This window comes from Halyomorpha halys, unplaced genomic scaffold (genome assembly GCF_000696795.3).
Source record: "Halyomorpha halys isolate HHAL.00 unplaced genomic scaffold, Hhal_1.1 Scaffold681.1, whole genome shotgun sequence".
In the NCBI taxonomy this organism is placed as follows: domain Eukaryota; kingdom Metazoa; phylum Arthropoda; class Insecta; order Hemiptera; family Pentatomidae; genus Halyomorpha; species Halyomorpha halys.
The window spans coordinates 173,552-188,974 of record NW_027106347.1 but is presented as its reverse complement, the minus strand read 5'-3'; the positions used below and the strand labels follow the sequence as shown (position 1 = coordinate 188,974).

General features: G+C 30.8%; 1 protein-coding gene across 1 annotated transcript in view; it reads left to right on the top strand.

Annotated features, from left to right (window-relative positions):
* LOC106685325 (neuroendocrine convertase 2) overlaps positions 1 to 15,423 on the top strand; it is a gene marked incomplete at its 3' end in the record, with an annotated part of 291,090 nt that overhangs the window by 111,389 nt on the left and 164,278 nt on the right. Inside the window, 1 exon segment of the mRNA XM_067044696.1 lies at positions 6,232 to 6,478. Within this exon segment, the coding sequence (XP_066900797.1) occupies positions 6,232 to 6,478 (247 nt within the window).

Genomic DNA, 15,423 nt, shown 5'->3' with positions numbered 1-15,423 from the left:
TACTTCTCTGGGAGGTTTTTGTGAAAGAAATAAGTGTGAAATTGGCGGCCAACGTCACTTTTAGAATCCCTGAATTCATTAAAATTTCTCTAATTCTATCTTTAGTTTGAGAATTTATTTGTTCAAGTTGATGATTTGTTTTCAGGGACATATGTTTAAATACCCAAAAGCCCGTTGTAATACAATAAAAAAAAATGGCATGATTTTGGTAATCTTTCAATTCATGCTTGAATACAGTAAAGTATGTTTTTCAAAGAAATATATGCAGCAAATGTGTTTTTAAATGAAAAAAATATTGCTGTGGGATAGACATGACAATGAGAATGACGGAGCTCATGGCCAGTAAAACACTGCAATATAATTAATTCATTTCATCTGTCAGAAAGAAATATTTTTGAAGATCCTAAAAAAATCATTATAACCAACATGAATGCACAGTGATCCTTAAAAATTATTTTATTCAAGGGGACTTAAAAAATGTGCTTTTTTTTTACTAGAATTATCCAATGATACTGACAGTCTTAATAAATTAACTCATTTTTATAACTTATAGTCAATGAAATTTCTTCCACACTGAATTGTGTAAGAATGCCAATAGATGGTATTAAAAGTGTGTTTTTGCAGTAATTAAGTCTGAATTTCCAAATAATCTTTTTAAATATTGCTTGATCTAACTATCTTAAGTCTCATTTTCCCGTTTTAAGCAAATATTTTAAAAGTGATATAGTCGCTCCCAGGTGGTCTTAGTGGGGTGTGTCCGGTCGGGAAGGATTGCCTTTTTTTGCGTTATGATCTCGTCTTGTGAGATTGTGCCATGTAGTACGTCGACCAACCTGCTCGCTATAATTGTCTGTTACGAGGAGGGTTTCACTCCGTTTTCTAATTTCAGGCTCTTTTTAAATATTGCTCGATTAAACTATCTAAAGTCTCCTCTTCCCGTGTTAAATTATACATACTCTCGAAAATTAAAACTTTTCAGGTCCTGAAATAAAGAAAAATTATGACTGATAAATATGAGATAATATTACATAGTAATATAAAATATTACACTTTTTTTTTCAATTGCAATTATTTTCCACCATTTTCATACATTCCATGTTACATTTCATTGGTGAATAATATTTTATTTGGCGTTGGAGGTTGTGTCCTAATTTTCAAAATATAACTTTTAAAGTACCAATTTTGATAGCTTACAAATTTTACCAAAACTAATTACTGTACTCATTATATTAATATAATTTTTAAATGTATATGGAGTAAGTTTTATTTGTCATATTAAATAAATATACTTACCAAGAACCCACTTGCTAAGATCGTTTAAAGTCTCACTGTCTTATTTTGGAGTTTGTCGTCTTTTAGGCCATTTAGTTACTGCCAGATCTAACAATTCTAAATTATTTGTTTAATATAATTTTCTTTGGATTAAAATATATATTGTTGAAACTAAAATATTTTTCAAACATAACACTGATACCTACTAAGAATATAGAAATTCATCAGGATTTGTCAGATTACCTTATTTTTAATAAGAATCGAAATTAAAAAAAAAATATATATAAGTGAATAAAACATACACAACACCGAAATTTCTATAAAAATACATAAATATTATTATGGAAGTTTCCTTTTGTTCACTTAATCGATAAACATCCTTCTAAATTTAGGAGAAAAATAAAAATATGAAATAAGTCCCTAAATAATCTGATAAGTAAGTTAATAGCATTATATTTTGAAATCAGACGAAAGAAAAAAATATATATCTGTCCACTTCGTTACCTCGAAGGTGCTGGTGGATTTTATCTAGGGAGTCAAGAAAAATATTTATAGACCAATATTGCAGTATCCCTTATGTCAACACCTTGGAACTTCCTTGGAGATCGTTCAATAACGGTGAAAATAATACTCCAAAAAATAAAAAAAATTGTATAAAAAGAAATAATATATTTTATTTCAAAGAAAATTCGACTAAAAACTTACCATGTAACTGAATCAACTGCATTGCAAAGGAACGACAAAATTGGTAAAGGTAAGAACTAGTTTTAGCGAGAACATAGAAAAAACGACATGCTCTGATGTTTAATTTTTAAATGATTGATTTTCATCATAATTAGAAGAATAAGTTTACCATTTTAGATATTGTTGTTTTAATTTTATAACATTTAGAATCTGGAAAAAAATAAACATTTTCTAAATCTCAAGAATGCACAACTTGATGTAACTCCATATACCATTTATCCCTTAATCGGGGATAAATTTGGCAGTCAAACGTGATTCTGACCAAATTACCTCCCTGAACAACCGTTGGTCTAGTAACAGTACTTCCTTACAAAGTTATAATTTTTATTTATTTAATAAAAATAATATTAATTTTATTCGATTTGTTTCGTAAAGTGGTATAAAATCTATAATGTTTTGTGTTAGTTAGATACTAAAAAAAATATTTCATAGTACCATATCAGAAATCGTAGTACCCCTTATATAAATACATTTACAATACAATACATGGACCTAATATGAATACATATACATATTTTATCTTTAGACAAATCCGTAACTTTGAAAAAAAGGAACCTCATAAAGAACTATCCAAGAAATGGGTAGTTCATAAATATATATATAATCTAATTTAAATTTACTTCGAAAAGTAGGGAATATAAATAGGCATACTTGTATGGAACACAAAACCAGAAAATATTTTAAATCCAGTAAACATCTTCCAGTAGAACGGAATTAATGGAAAAATAATGTTTTTGATTCCATTTAAAATTTATATCGAATCTTTTGTAGTAAGAATATGAGTGAAGAATAAAGCTTTTTAATAAATCAAAGTTTTGTGTAAAACATTAGATTTTAAAAAGAATGAAAAGCAGTGTTGACCTTTTCATGACTCTATATAATTTGATATTCACAATTACAAATTAAATATAGGTAATACAAAAAAAATTAAAAATAAGTATAAGAAATAAAATCATAATATCATTGCCACGTATATTCCGTTTATGCCATGTATATGTTTGAGCTTATTGGAGTGTTAAAACTAATTATAACTACCAATTGCCTAGAGCAGCTAGTTGGACTAATTTAAGTTAGATGCAAAGCTTATAACTTTTAGACCCCAATTATGAGAGTTATGTATCCGCAAAAGTTTAACAATAGAGTTTACTAGAAGGTTACTAGGTTATAGAAATCGCATATTGTAATATATAACCTAATACTGCGATATATTTTATTTCAGTATAATTACCGAATACGTTTAATTAAAGAAAGCAAAAAACAAGTATAAATTATACCTATGATGTTATTTGAATTACTAAAACAAAGATTTAAGTCTCTTAAACACTAAAGAATAAATAACCATTCAACATTTTCCTGATTCAGAAATCTTAAGGATAAAAAAACAAAACAGATTTACATAAATGTAGAAAAAAGGTAGCATATCTCACACCAACAGTAAAAACATAAGACATATCAACTAGAGACATTATACTTTATTCTATGAAATCTCAATAGTTTTACTTATTTTACTATATAGATACTGGTTACTCCATGGATAGATAAATATATATTTTTATTTATATTTAAAAAAAAATTAAAATTCACAAAGTGTTATTAAGGCTCCTGAAAAACCCGATAAACATAATTCCTTTGTTTGAATTCCAAACTATACTCAAGTTCACAGAGCAATCTTTGTTATAGTTAAAAAAAAAAATTGTATTTTAGTAATATTAGTGATAACAGCGGAAAAGCTGAAACTTGTAAAGAATTTAATTTAGTTAATTTTTTTTAATTACTAGCTAATGCATATTTCCAATTTTGGGGACGACTGCCGTGCAGTCCTAGAGCTCAACTGTAGCGAATTCATTAATTTGCAAACGAAATTTGAAAAAAAAATTTATAATTTAACAAAGAAAATTTTTAAAAATGAATAAAATATCAAAAAAGTTATATTTATCCTCAACTTCCTGAATACAATATATTCAGAAATGGTTATAAAGTAATAAGTTAAATTATATTAATAATATCCAGTTCAATTTAAAAAAAAAACAACCTATGTTCATGGTTTGAAGTTTTTGAGCGGTTTGGAGAATATTGGTGTCGTCTGGAACTCCAGACTGCGCTACCCTTTGTCAAAACAGTTTCAATTTTCCAGTCGAGTCCCTGGAAGTAGGCGCCCATTAGTAACTTAGCTCGGGTGTGCTTTACCATTACTCGCTTTTCACAATAACACAACTTTTGGTTCAACTCTGATATTTCATGAAACTGTTCGTGGGTTGGATTATTGATGGGGCGAAGTTTTAATAATTTTTTTTTCCTCCAACTGATTTTTGTTTTTCATTACTGTTTAGGGTTCCAGCTAATCCATCTTAACTTTACAAGTCAAGATAAACGTACTGAAATTTGGTGAACTCAAATAATAAAATTTCATACTCTTTAGAAATAATGGAAACGAAAAGATTTATTTGTCTAAGTGTTTCCAGTGTGTGACTCATGCTGTGAAATAAAGCATTCATTAGTACTTACTAAAAAAATATTGAAATTAAATTCAGAAGAATAATTTATCGAGAACAAAATAAAAGAATTATTATAATTAACAACAGAATTAACAGAATTACTATATTTAGGAGAGATATAGAATTAATATATCCAGTGTTTTACAGTAAATATCTTGCCATTAGAAGATTATTAGTAATTAATTTTAAATTTTAAATTAAATTTCGCTTAACTGTTTATTTTAAATTTGGCTAACGATTCTAGAATAAGTAACCTTAATCGGTAAATCAGCAAATCGTACAATAGGATATGCGTAGGTCATTATTTTTTTCTTTTGCTTTCAACTTACCTATACATGGAACATATAGTAAGTGGAAGTAATGCGATTGTGAAAAATTTCAATTCAAGTTTTCTACGGAAATATAGTATATTAATGTACTACTAGATGTTCTTCAATACTAAAGAAGTCTCCTTCTCAGCGGAATAATTTAACAGGGCTTAGATGAAGAACTTTTTAAAAAATCTTTCTCTACAGTATCTTTAATTTTGTTTATTTAAAATAAATAACCAACTAAGCTTGTGATTTTATATGGGGTGGAGACCGCATGCCTACCCAACATGGAAAAGCTGCTAAGAATGGAAAGGAGGATCTTACGAAAAATCTATGGGCCCAGGAGAGCACAAGAAGGTTACAGGCGAAAATATAACGAAGAGATCTACATAAAAATCAAAGATTTGGAAACCGAGATAAGAATCAGAAGGCTGATGTTCCATGGGAAAAGGATCAAGGAGGAAAGAACAAATAGATCTAGAGAAAATTTTTAGCTACAAAAGCATGGGAGGATACACGAGGCAAATAAGAGAAGAATTAAAGAACCTTAAAATTTCAGATACCGACTGTCTAGATAGAGGCTCATACAGGAAAACGCTCTCTCGCCAATATTGGAAGAAGAAAAAAGAGGGGCACGAAGTGGTCCGAAGAAAGAAAAAAAGGCAATCGAGGATCATGAAGCTGCGATGGGACCGGTACGTGATAAAAAAAAATAACCAATAAAATAATTAAAATTTTTCATGATCAACACTAATAGATCATGCCTAATTAAAAAAATAATAAAGAATTCGACGAATGACTAAAAATGGAAAAAAAAAAATTGATACAGAAGTTCGCATTGGACAAATACAAAACCGCTCGATCTCTCACGATTGCAGGGATATGCATACGATTTCGTTATCTTTTCTTAAACTATTGTATTTCTAAAGGACAAAAAACATATATTCGTTATTCACACCCCGAGAAACCTTAAATACGAATTTTTATGGCAACAGAACAACTTTTTGCCAAATATACGCTCCTTTTCTGGTCGTTAGATTTTTTTCGAAAATCACATATTCACAATTCATAACGTATTGTAGTAGGGTAGTATAGTAGTATATAGTATGTCAAGTCGACATTTAGGGCTGATTTTTAAAACTGAGGGATGATGTCACATCTTTTAGGACCTGTGTCTTTAAACAAGACCTGGTTGCTGTTTAAATGTTTATCAAATAAATCAAAGAGTTATTTCACAAAATAATTATTTCTGCTCTTTAATTTGAAAAGTCTTTTTATTGTAAAAAAACGTTTAATAAAATTGACAAACTCTATTAGGTTCAGCATTTTAGTACTAATTGTGTTTGAATTATAGAATTAAAATTAATTTATTTTTATTTGATAAAAATGTCCTTATTTTTATGTTGCAGGTCCATGTGGCCGTTCAGATGCCAGGCTTCAAGAGAGTGAAGCGTGGCTACAAACCATTGAGGGTCGAAAATCTCGTTCCAGATATGAAACCCGAAAGACCCCCAACGGACCCATTTTTTCAGTTCCAATGGTACCTCAAGAACACGGGGCAGAACGGAGGAAAAGCCAAACTTGATCTGAATGTGGAAGCGGCTTGGGCACAAGGAGTCACTGGGAAAAACGTTACTACAGCTATAATGGATGATGGTAAGTTATCTGACTTTTTTGTTGAATATATTTATGCTTTTCACAGGTTTGTAATAGAAAATTAACGTTTGATTTCTACGAAGCTTCTACACAGCTCTTATGTTTATTAAATCTTTCTAGATTGTTAAAAACTATCTGTTTAGTTAAAACAAAAAAAAACTACCGACTAGGTAATCGTGTTGAGTTTGCATTAGTAGTATTAACACAGCTTACTGATCAGTCAGGCAATCGATAATATTAACAGGGATGAGAGAGCATTAGTTGTGAATAGTTCAATAAATTTCCCCTCTGTTCGACTCATAGAGTTGACAATATGCAGCCAAGGCTTGATATAAATGTGGTGTTGTTGGATTCCCTGTGAGTCCAGAATAATGGTGTCCGCCATGCTTTGAAACTGATCCCTCTTAACACCCAACCCCTCCAAAAACTACTTGTTGCAAGAATTGTTGGAATAGTTCCTCTACTTCCGAACCAAAGTCCTCTTAACCGAAAATTGTATTTCGCTAAATTCATCTGTATATTTTTCTCGTAAATAAAGAATATATTTTGAATGAATGTTCTGTTTCTCTATCTGTATCTTATCACTCTGATCAGGATCATTTGTTTCGAATCTAATCATGGAATCCACTATTAGTGCTTGTTTTTCAGTCGAACTAAACTTAACAATGTCTGCAAACCTTGCAAAGCTGTATCCACGCAATATGGTCCCTGATAACATGTATATTTTTTAATATTTTTGTTTAATTGCTGCGAACACAGCTCGTATTTATTAAATCTTTCTGGATTGTTAAGAACTATCTGCTTAGTTAAAAGAAAAAAAAACCAACTACCAACTAGGTAATCGAATTGTAGGCATCTAGAAGAAACTCAAGAAAAAAAACTGGCGAGCGACAGCTCAACAGTGTTGAGTTGCTAGTACACAGATTACTGATCATTCAGGCAATCGATGATATTAAAAGGGTTGAAAGAATGAGTTGTAACTAGTACAGTAAATTTTTCCTCTCTTCGACTCATAGAGTTGACAATATGCAGCCAAGGTCGGTTGTGTAGGATTCCCAGTGAGTCCAGGATAATGGTATCCGCCATGCTTTGAAACTGATCCCTCTTAACACCCAATCCATCCAAATAATTGTCCAAACAACTCCACTTGTTCCAAGAGGGATGGTTCGTCTGCTTCCAAACCAAACTTAATCGAAAATTATCTTTCGCCAAATTCATCTGCATATTTTTCTTGCAAATAAGGAATACATTTTGTATAAATGTTCTCATTCTCTGTGTATGTTATCACCCACATGTGTATGTTGTGCATTTGTTTGGAATCATATTGTGGAATCCACTATTAGTGCTGTAACCACGCAATATAGTTCCTGATGACATGTATATTTTTCCTCCTTTGCAGTTCGGCGATTCTCTTCTTTATGTTATTGCGCCAGCAGGTGACAAAGGTAATGTTGTTTGGACATTTTCCCAGTACATATTTATTATTTGATCACACGACCTCAATATCACTTCAGAAATACATTACCTCCACAATGTTGCAAATACTGTTGGAAAGCTCATGAAATGGAATTACATTTTGAAAATTCGAAATTTTACCTTGTATTTTTAAAAATCATTCATTTTACTTGTCACATTGTTTTGATTTTTTATTATTGCATGTGTTTACATCGGGACCTGCTCGTGCTGTACTTCAGGTGCCCGATTGTATTTTTAAATTGTATTAAATGATTGTGGAACAAAGGGGGATTGAAAATTGTGAGACCTGCTTGTCAAAACACATGCATATATGTCGCTTAATTCAAATGTTAATCCCTGGAGGGGCAAATAGGGTTAGTGTGTTAGCTTTGATTATTTATTTCGAATAATATGATACCAGAAGAAATTTGGGTGGTCTCATGGTTAATAGAACAGTGGCTTATCTGTGTGTGACTTCCCTCTCCTCGTCCAGGTTCAGCTGTGGGCGAAAAAGTTGAAACCTTGTATCTTCGCCTGGTATCAGAAAGACGTCTATCTCGATCAAGGGATGGGTAGTGTGTCCTCGACTCTTGCGTGATGGTAGGGGCAGGCCAGGTCCTAGCTTGCATGGTGCATAGACTGGCATAGGCATTGCAGTCGCGGCGTCTTCGGGGGTCTTCCGATGTCCACGGCAAGGTGGGGCATCAGAAATACCGACTTTATATAAAATAAAAAAATAACCAAAAAATTCGGATTACTTAAATTTGACAGTATGTATAATAAACTGTTTATTATCGTTTTTCTGCAAATTGATTGATATCTTATTAAAAATTAATCGAAGATTCATAGTTTCATAAATAGTGACACAAGTTGAAAAATGTTAATTTATTGCAAGATATTTGAATTTTTGTGGCGAAACACGTGGTCCTCTTTGAAAAATTAATAAAAATCCTTTCTTGAACGGATTGAGATAGGAAGATTAAGTTAGTTCATATTGCGTTTTATTATTAAGAATTGGCATTTAACTGGTACCACACTATTTGAATGAGGATATTCCCCAGCTAATATTAAAGACAATTCATTTTTGTATTGATGTAAAGAGTTTAATAAGAATCGTAGTGTAGATTTAAACGTAAAGTTTGCTGTAACATCCTAGGCATATACCGACATTAATTGATGAATTTCTATTTCGTACAACTTTTTGTTTTTGAGCGAAGAACATATAGCATTTTGTAAAGATTAAATTATAACTATGACTCAAAGGGTTTATTTTAACTGAAAACTAGGATTCAAAACTTTTCACGACCACAATACTCTCCTTACAATATTTTCTATATACAGATAATTGAAATTAAGGAAAAATGATTTATAGTTGAAAATTCATTTATGAAAATAGTAGAAATCAACAGTAAACATATAGTTTGGTTAGATACATAAGATTTTAAGTAATTTCTTAAATTCTTCTGAATTTCTTTTGATAATGAACGTATTGCTGAAATGTTTTAAGCTCTATTTGTAGAATTACAAAGATTATTGCTTGATATTGTAACCACTACCTAAAGTAAATGAAGATAATCCTTCGATATCGATTGGTAGCCTCAGTGGGAAGACCGACCCATTCTCTCCCTTCTTCTTTTGTTCGTTTATTTAATTACCAAGAGCTCTTGGCTCTTTCTTCCATCCACTCAATACTTCTTCACAACAGGGCGGCTAAACAAGAAGCAGTCAATTAAACGAATTTAATTGGGAGTCAAGGGTATATGTCTCTCTTGTTTATAATTGGAGTGCTATTTGGAACTCTTCCAAATGGGAATCCCAACAGAGCTCTCCAATAAAACAAAATTTTTTCCCATGAAAAACATTTTCTAGATAATTGAAATTTTATTCTAAAGAACTTTTGAAACTTTTTTACCCAAAAAGTTTTATACTGGATATCTTCAATTATTTTAAAGAATATATAACTGAGTTAAATATTTTTTTCCCATACAGAAACATGAAATTGTATTTTTAATGATCCATCGTATACTAACTCATATACTGTGTACTTTATTTATTTTATTGTGGGATTAAAATTCTATATTCGTCAGAGAGTTTAAACGAAATCCCCGTCAAGTATTTCCAGATAAATTAAAAAAAAAAAAAAAAAAGAGGCTATGTAAACACACAGTTGAATATTTCAAATAGGGGGAAAAAACTTACAAAGGGCGCTTTTATTTAACCCTTTCGAACACTGATCAATCGAAACCAATACCAACGAAAAAAAAAGTTAGAGAGCTTTGCGAACAATAAAAAAAATCAAGTAAAATCTGTACAGTGGTCCAAGCCGAAGTTTACACAGGGCTTTAAAGTCTTTAATATCAGGCCAAAGAAGCGTTTTCCAATCACAGAATTGCTACCCTCGGAGATCGTCTGAACGAGTTGTATACTCTGACAAAAAGAAAAAAAAAAAAGTAAATAAAAAATTGAAACTCCTCCCAACGAGGAATTAGTTGATTAAAAAGAAGAAGGTTGTCGTCCCTACGTCTGATATGGACCAAACGTGAACAAATAAAAAAAAAACTTCCCAGCTTTGTGAGTCATCAGGTATTTTGTGTAAGCTGGTAAAATGTTATACAGTGACCGAAGAAAGTATTTGCTCACCATGTCTTTTCTTTATGTGATGAATTTAAGTAATAATAAAATTGTTTGAGGTTCCTTAGTAAAAAGTACAATTAAAACTTGTTAAAAAACAGTATAAATTCAATTAAAAATATTGATCATAATAATAATTTATTTAAACATAATATAAACACATGGAAAAAAGTATTTGCACACTATGTTTGTTTACTTCCTCTTGTTTGTATGCTTGAGTGTGTTATCCTATTCTTTTCTACCAGTACCATAAAATATTTCAATATATTAAGTTCGTTTTAATTTAACCGATCGTAATGCCAAAAACAAGTGAACTAACTGCCGCTACTCGCGAAAAAGGTATATTATTTCGAAATAAAAAAAAATCATATCTTGAAATGGGGAATTATTTAGGTATTAATTTGTGTTCCATCAGATATGTAATTAAAAGATTTGAAGAAGACTGCAAACAACCGGCGCAAAGGACGTCCAAAGAAATTAAATGAGAGAATGGAAAGAAAAATCTAAATTGAGGCGATTAAAAATCCAGGAGTTAGTACAGGTGTCCTAAGTAATATGGTCGAATCGACTTCTGGGGTCTGTTTGAGCACTAAAACAATTAGAAATGTTTTAAATTCTTAAGGAATTTACATCAGGGTCCCGAGAAGGAAACCTTATATCAGTGAAACCAATCGCAAAAAAGGCTCTTCTATGCTAGGGATTACATCAACAAGCCCATCAGTTTTTAGGAAAATATATTATTCTCTGATGAGAGTAAATTTAATTTGTTTGGATCTGACGGCAGAAACAGGATATGGTGATGGAAAAGTGAAGAATTCAGGAAGCAAAACGTCTCAGTTACTGTATAACGTGGAGGTGGGAGTGTAATGGTTTGGGGATGCGTGGCTTATAATGGTGTAGGAAATCTCGTGCCTATTGAAGAGATTTTAAATGCAGAAGGTTATGTCAAGATTTTGCGCCGTAACCTAATAGCCAGTTCAGCCAAATTAGGAATTTAGAATAGGTATATTTTTATGCATGATAATGATCCGAAACATAAAGCAAACAAAACTAAAGAGTGGTTAATATTTAACATTCGCCAACAACTTCATATCCCTCCACAGTCTCCTGACTTGAACATAATTTAAAATTTGTGGCATATTTTTGATAAAAATGTTCGAAAACACCAAATAACCGGAAGACACCACCTCGAGGATCTTTTGAAGCAATTATGGGAACAAATTAACACGGATTTAATTTAAAACCTTGTCCATACAATGCCGACACGTTGATAATCACAATGATCACACATTTACAAGTTTAATAGATGCCAACGGACTTTATACAAAATATTAAATTTAAAAATTTAATAATAAAACGCAAGGTGTGCAAATTCTTTACTGTTATTTTTTCTTACACGACCTTAAATACGTCGTATGAGGATCGAAAATTCTTTACTAGAAGAAGGATTATATTATGCACGAATCTGTATGCATTAATAATAAAACAATTTGCAATAGTTAGAAATTATCTCTTTCTCGAGAGAGTAATGGAGCTGTAAAAGAGTCTTGCATCTTATACGACGTCCTAACAGTATAGATTTGAATCTAAGGCCAAAACCAACGCACTACGTCACTTATAATCATCCAATTGACAATTACAGAGACATGATGATGCTTTTATCTTCACTGCTTCTAAGAAATACCAGGCACTTGCCTATAAGTTACAATCATTATATAAACTAAAACATAATAGTGGGGTCGATAGTCATTTTTTCAAATAGAATGGTATTAAAAACCATAAAATATGGTAAATTTCGGATATTATAAAATCAGTTCTGTTTGATACCTGTAAAATTATCAGGAAACTTTTACATAAGGAAAATCGACTACATTCTCTTTTTTAGTTCGGGATACATATGTTATACTTCACAGAAATAAAAAAAAATTTAAAATGAATAATAATATTTTCAGCTAAAATAGTAATATCCTTAATAAAAAAATAAAATAAAATAAAGGTCTTCTAGAAAGATCTCTTTTCTTTTTTAATAAAAAATAATATCACATCAATAATTAGATTCATTTGTTTTACAATATCCTTTGTAGGGATTTACTGTAAATAATAATTGTTTGAAGAAGACCCCCTTACATTTTGAATAAGAATTCAAGATGCTACCACCTAGGGGCAAACACATGAAGCAGGCCTTCGGTAGCCATCTTGGCCTGTACTGGTTAAATAGTGAATACAATCTCAAGAGGAATATCATCTTCTGGTTGAGATCAAAAATTCACCATGAGTGAGTAGTTTTTCACAACTAACGGGCACGGGGATAGAGGCAGAATAAGAGAGATAAGAGAACCTAAGAGAGGAACCAGCATTATAGAAGAGAAGAACCTTCAAATTTCATCAAAATCATACAAGCTACAAATCAACTACCTAGTAAACTGTAATATCATTTATCATTTTATGTAAACCAATTCAAATCCATAAATAAAATTAAATACTAACCTAACTAAGCCACATTGTAAAATCTTTTGGCTAAACCACATATAATCAGTTGTGTTATAAATCTTTCAAGAATAGAGGTTTTATTTTCACTTTGCGTTATTTATTTCATATCCATTTCAAATACAGTCCACCCCATTTATACCAGTTTATCAGTTAAAATTAATTCGGGTGGGATATTACCAATATTGAGACCCGGGGAACATCTGAATTATACATTAAGATTGGAGTTTTGGCAGTGGCACGACTCTCCACTTAAGACTTGAGCGTCTGCGTCTAGCACCCTCCTTGTCTTCCACTGGCTTTCAGCACTAGTATTTATTATTTTATTATATGTAAACATAGTGTGAATTTGTTCTATTTTCTATATTACTAATGCCTAATGTACATGCCAAAATGTAATACTAAAAAAACAATTATTTTGTCTGTTCGCTGCTATAAAAACCCAAAATTTATGTTTAAAAAATTTGTTAAACAAATATTTTTTTCTAATCGAACAAATCAAATGAAAGAATTCAGATACGGTGTGATTTATAATTAAAATATTTTTATACGAAAATTCAATGGTTTCCAACAAACTTGTTATAACTCAACAGTACTACTCTGAATTAATTAGCATGCTCTGGAAACTGGATCCTACTATCACGACAACTGTAGTTCTGGAGGGAGTTCTAACGCTGCCAATTAAATTGCTTATGGGAATTGCCAACTCCCCGGCCTCCGAAACAGTTAGGGTCTACATTTCAACTCAAACGGAAACAATACGAAATATAATTCGTTTACTCAACTTTGATGATGTTTACTTAATATTAAGCTCGGACGTTTTGTGGAAACTCATCACTTTTCTCAACAGATACGCCTCCAAAGCAGTAATTGAATGACGCGAATAACTTTTCATTCTAATGTCGCATTCAGGCTCTGTCACACAAAAGCTGGATTCTGCTCATTTATTCCAAATAAACTTTGATGGCAAGAGAAATGTTTAGTCCATTTATATATTTATTTAAATATAAGATTCCTTTATGCAATACTCTACAACTTTTCATTATTTAGCCTAAATTAAATCTGATTTGTGATAGGTCTATTAATCAATAAAAATCTAAATCATCGTTCTTAAATAAACTAATCACAAAAAAATATTTTAAAAAAAATGAAATAACAAGGTAACACGATAAAATCTACTAATCATCTAAAGAAGTTGCCTTGTTCTGGACACAGAACTAAAGAAACTTTATTAAACAAAGTTTAACATTGGTAACATTTTTGCTAAATTTTAGAAAAATCGTGTTAGGCATTCCTAACTATTTAACGAATGAATAGACGAAATGTCAAACGGTGAAATTGGAAACTAAAACTACGTTTTGTTCCTTCAATTAAATTAAACTTAGGTTAATGTTACTAGTGCAAGATGGCACACCCACCTTGTTATAAAGAAAAAGTCAAATTTTAAATGAGGTGCTCCCATTCCATGGTTTAAATCAAGGGACATTTGGGACCCCTTTTCTTTATTCTATATTAAATTTTTTTATCTTTAGTTATGATTACGTAAATTTTCATTATATTTGTTTTCCATATTCGCTGCTAAGCTGAATTTTAAGATGTGCTTTTATAAAATTAATTCGATTAGTTAATTACTTGGGTTTAAACCCTGTGTTCGGTGTCAAGTGAATAAGTTTTCATTTGACGTAATATGGCCAATACTTTAAAATTGTGGACTGCATTTATGAAATTTCATCCCTTTTATCAATTATTAAGTTTGGCTTATTGTAACAATATTTTTTAATATGGTATTTTGAAAATTTATAACTGATAAAGTTGAAATAAGTTCGCGTGTTTTTCAAGGTTTTTTTTTTAAGAAGTCGAATGCGATTAAGAAAGCTTAGAGAATGCTCTAAAGGGATTATTAATTATTGTAAAGTATTAAATAGAATCAAAATATTTACAGTCCTTTTAAATCTTGAATTTGAAAGAACGGTCATTTTTTTATATATTAAAATACGTAGAACGGCGATTTAATATTTTAAATTAATATTCCTTTCATTTACGGTTTATCCAGTATTAGTAGTGGATTAGAAGTTTTCATATTTTTATAAGTGTCCATTTATACCAAAATTTTTGTATTTCTGGAAAATAATTAGTTAAAAATTCCAAAAAAAGCATTTTATCTATATTTCTGCGAATGAGTGGACCTTGAGTCCTCAATTGTCCTTATTTGCTTGTTATAATGTTGAACTTCAGACCGTAATAGAGGAAACTGTGGAAAATATACTGTAGTGTTATGTGTCATGTGTTATGTACAGTTGTAAATCTCAATAAAGATATTAAAAAAAAAATTAGGAAAGTTTTTTTAATGATTAGATCCTATCTATAGAGAG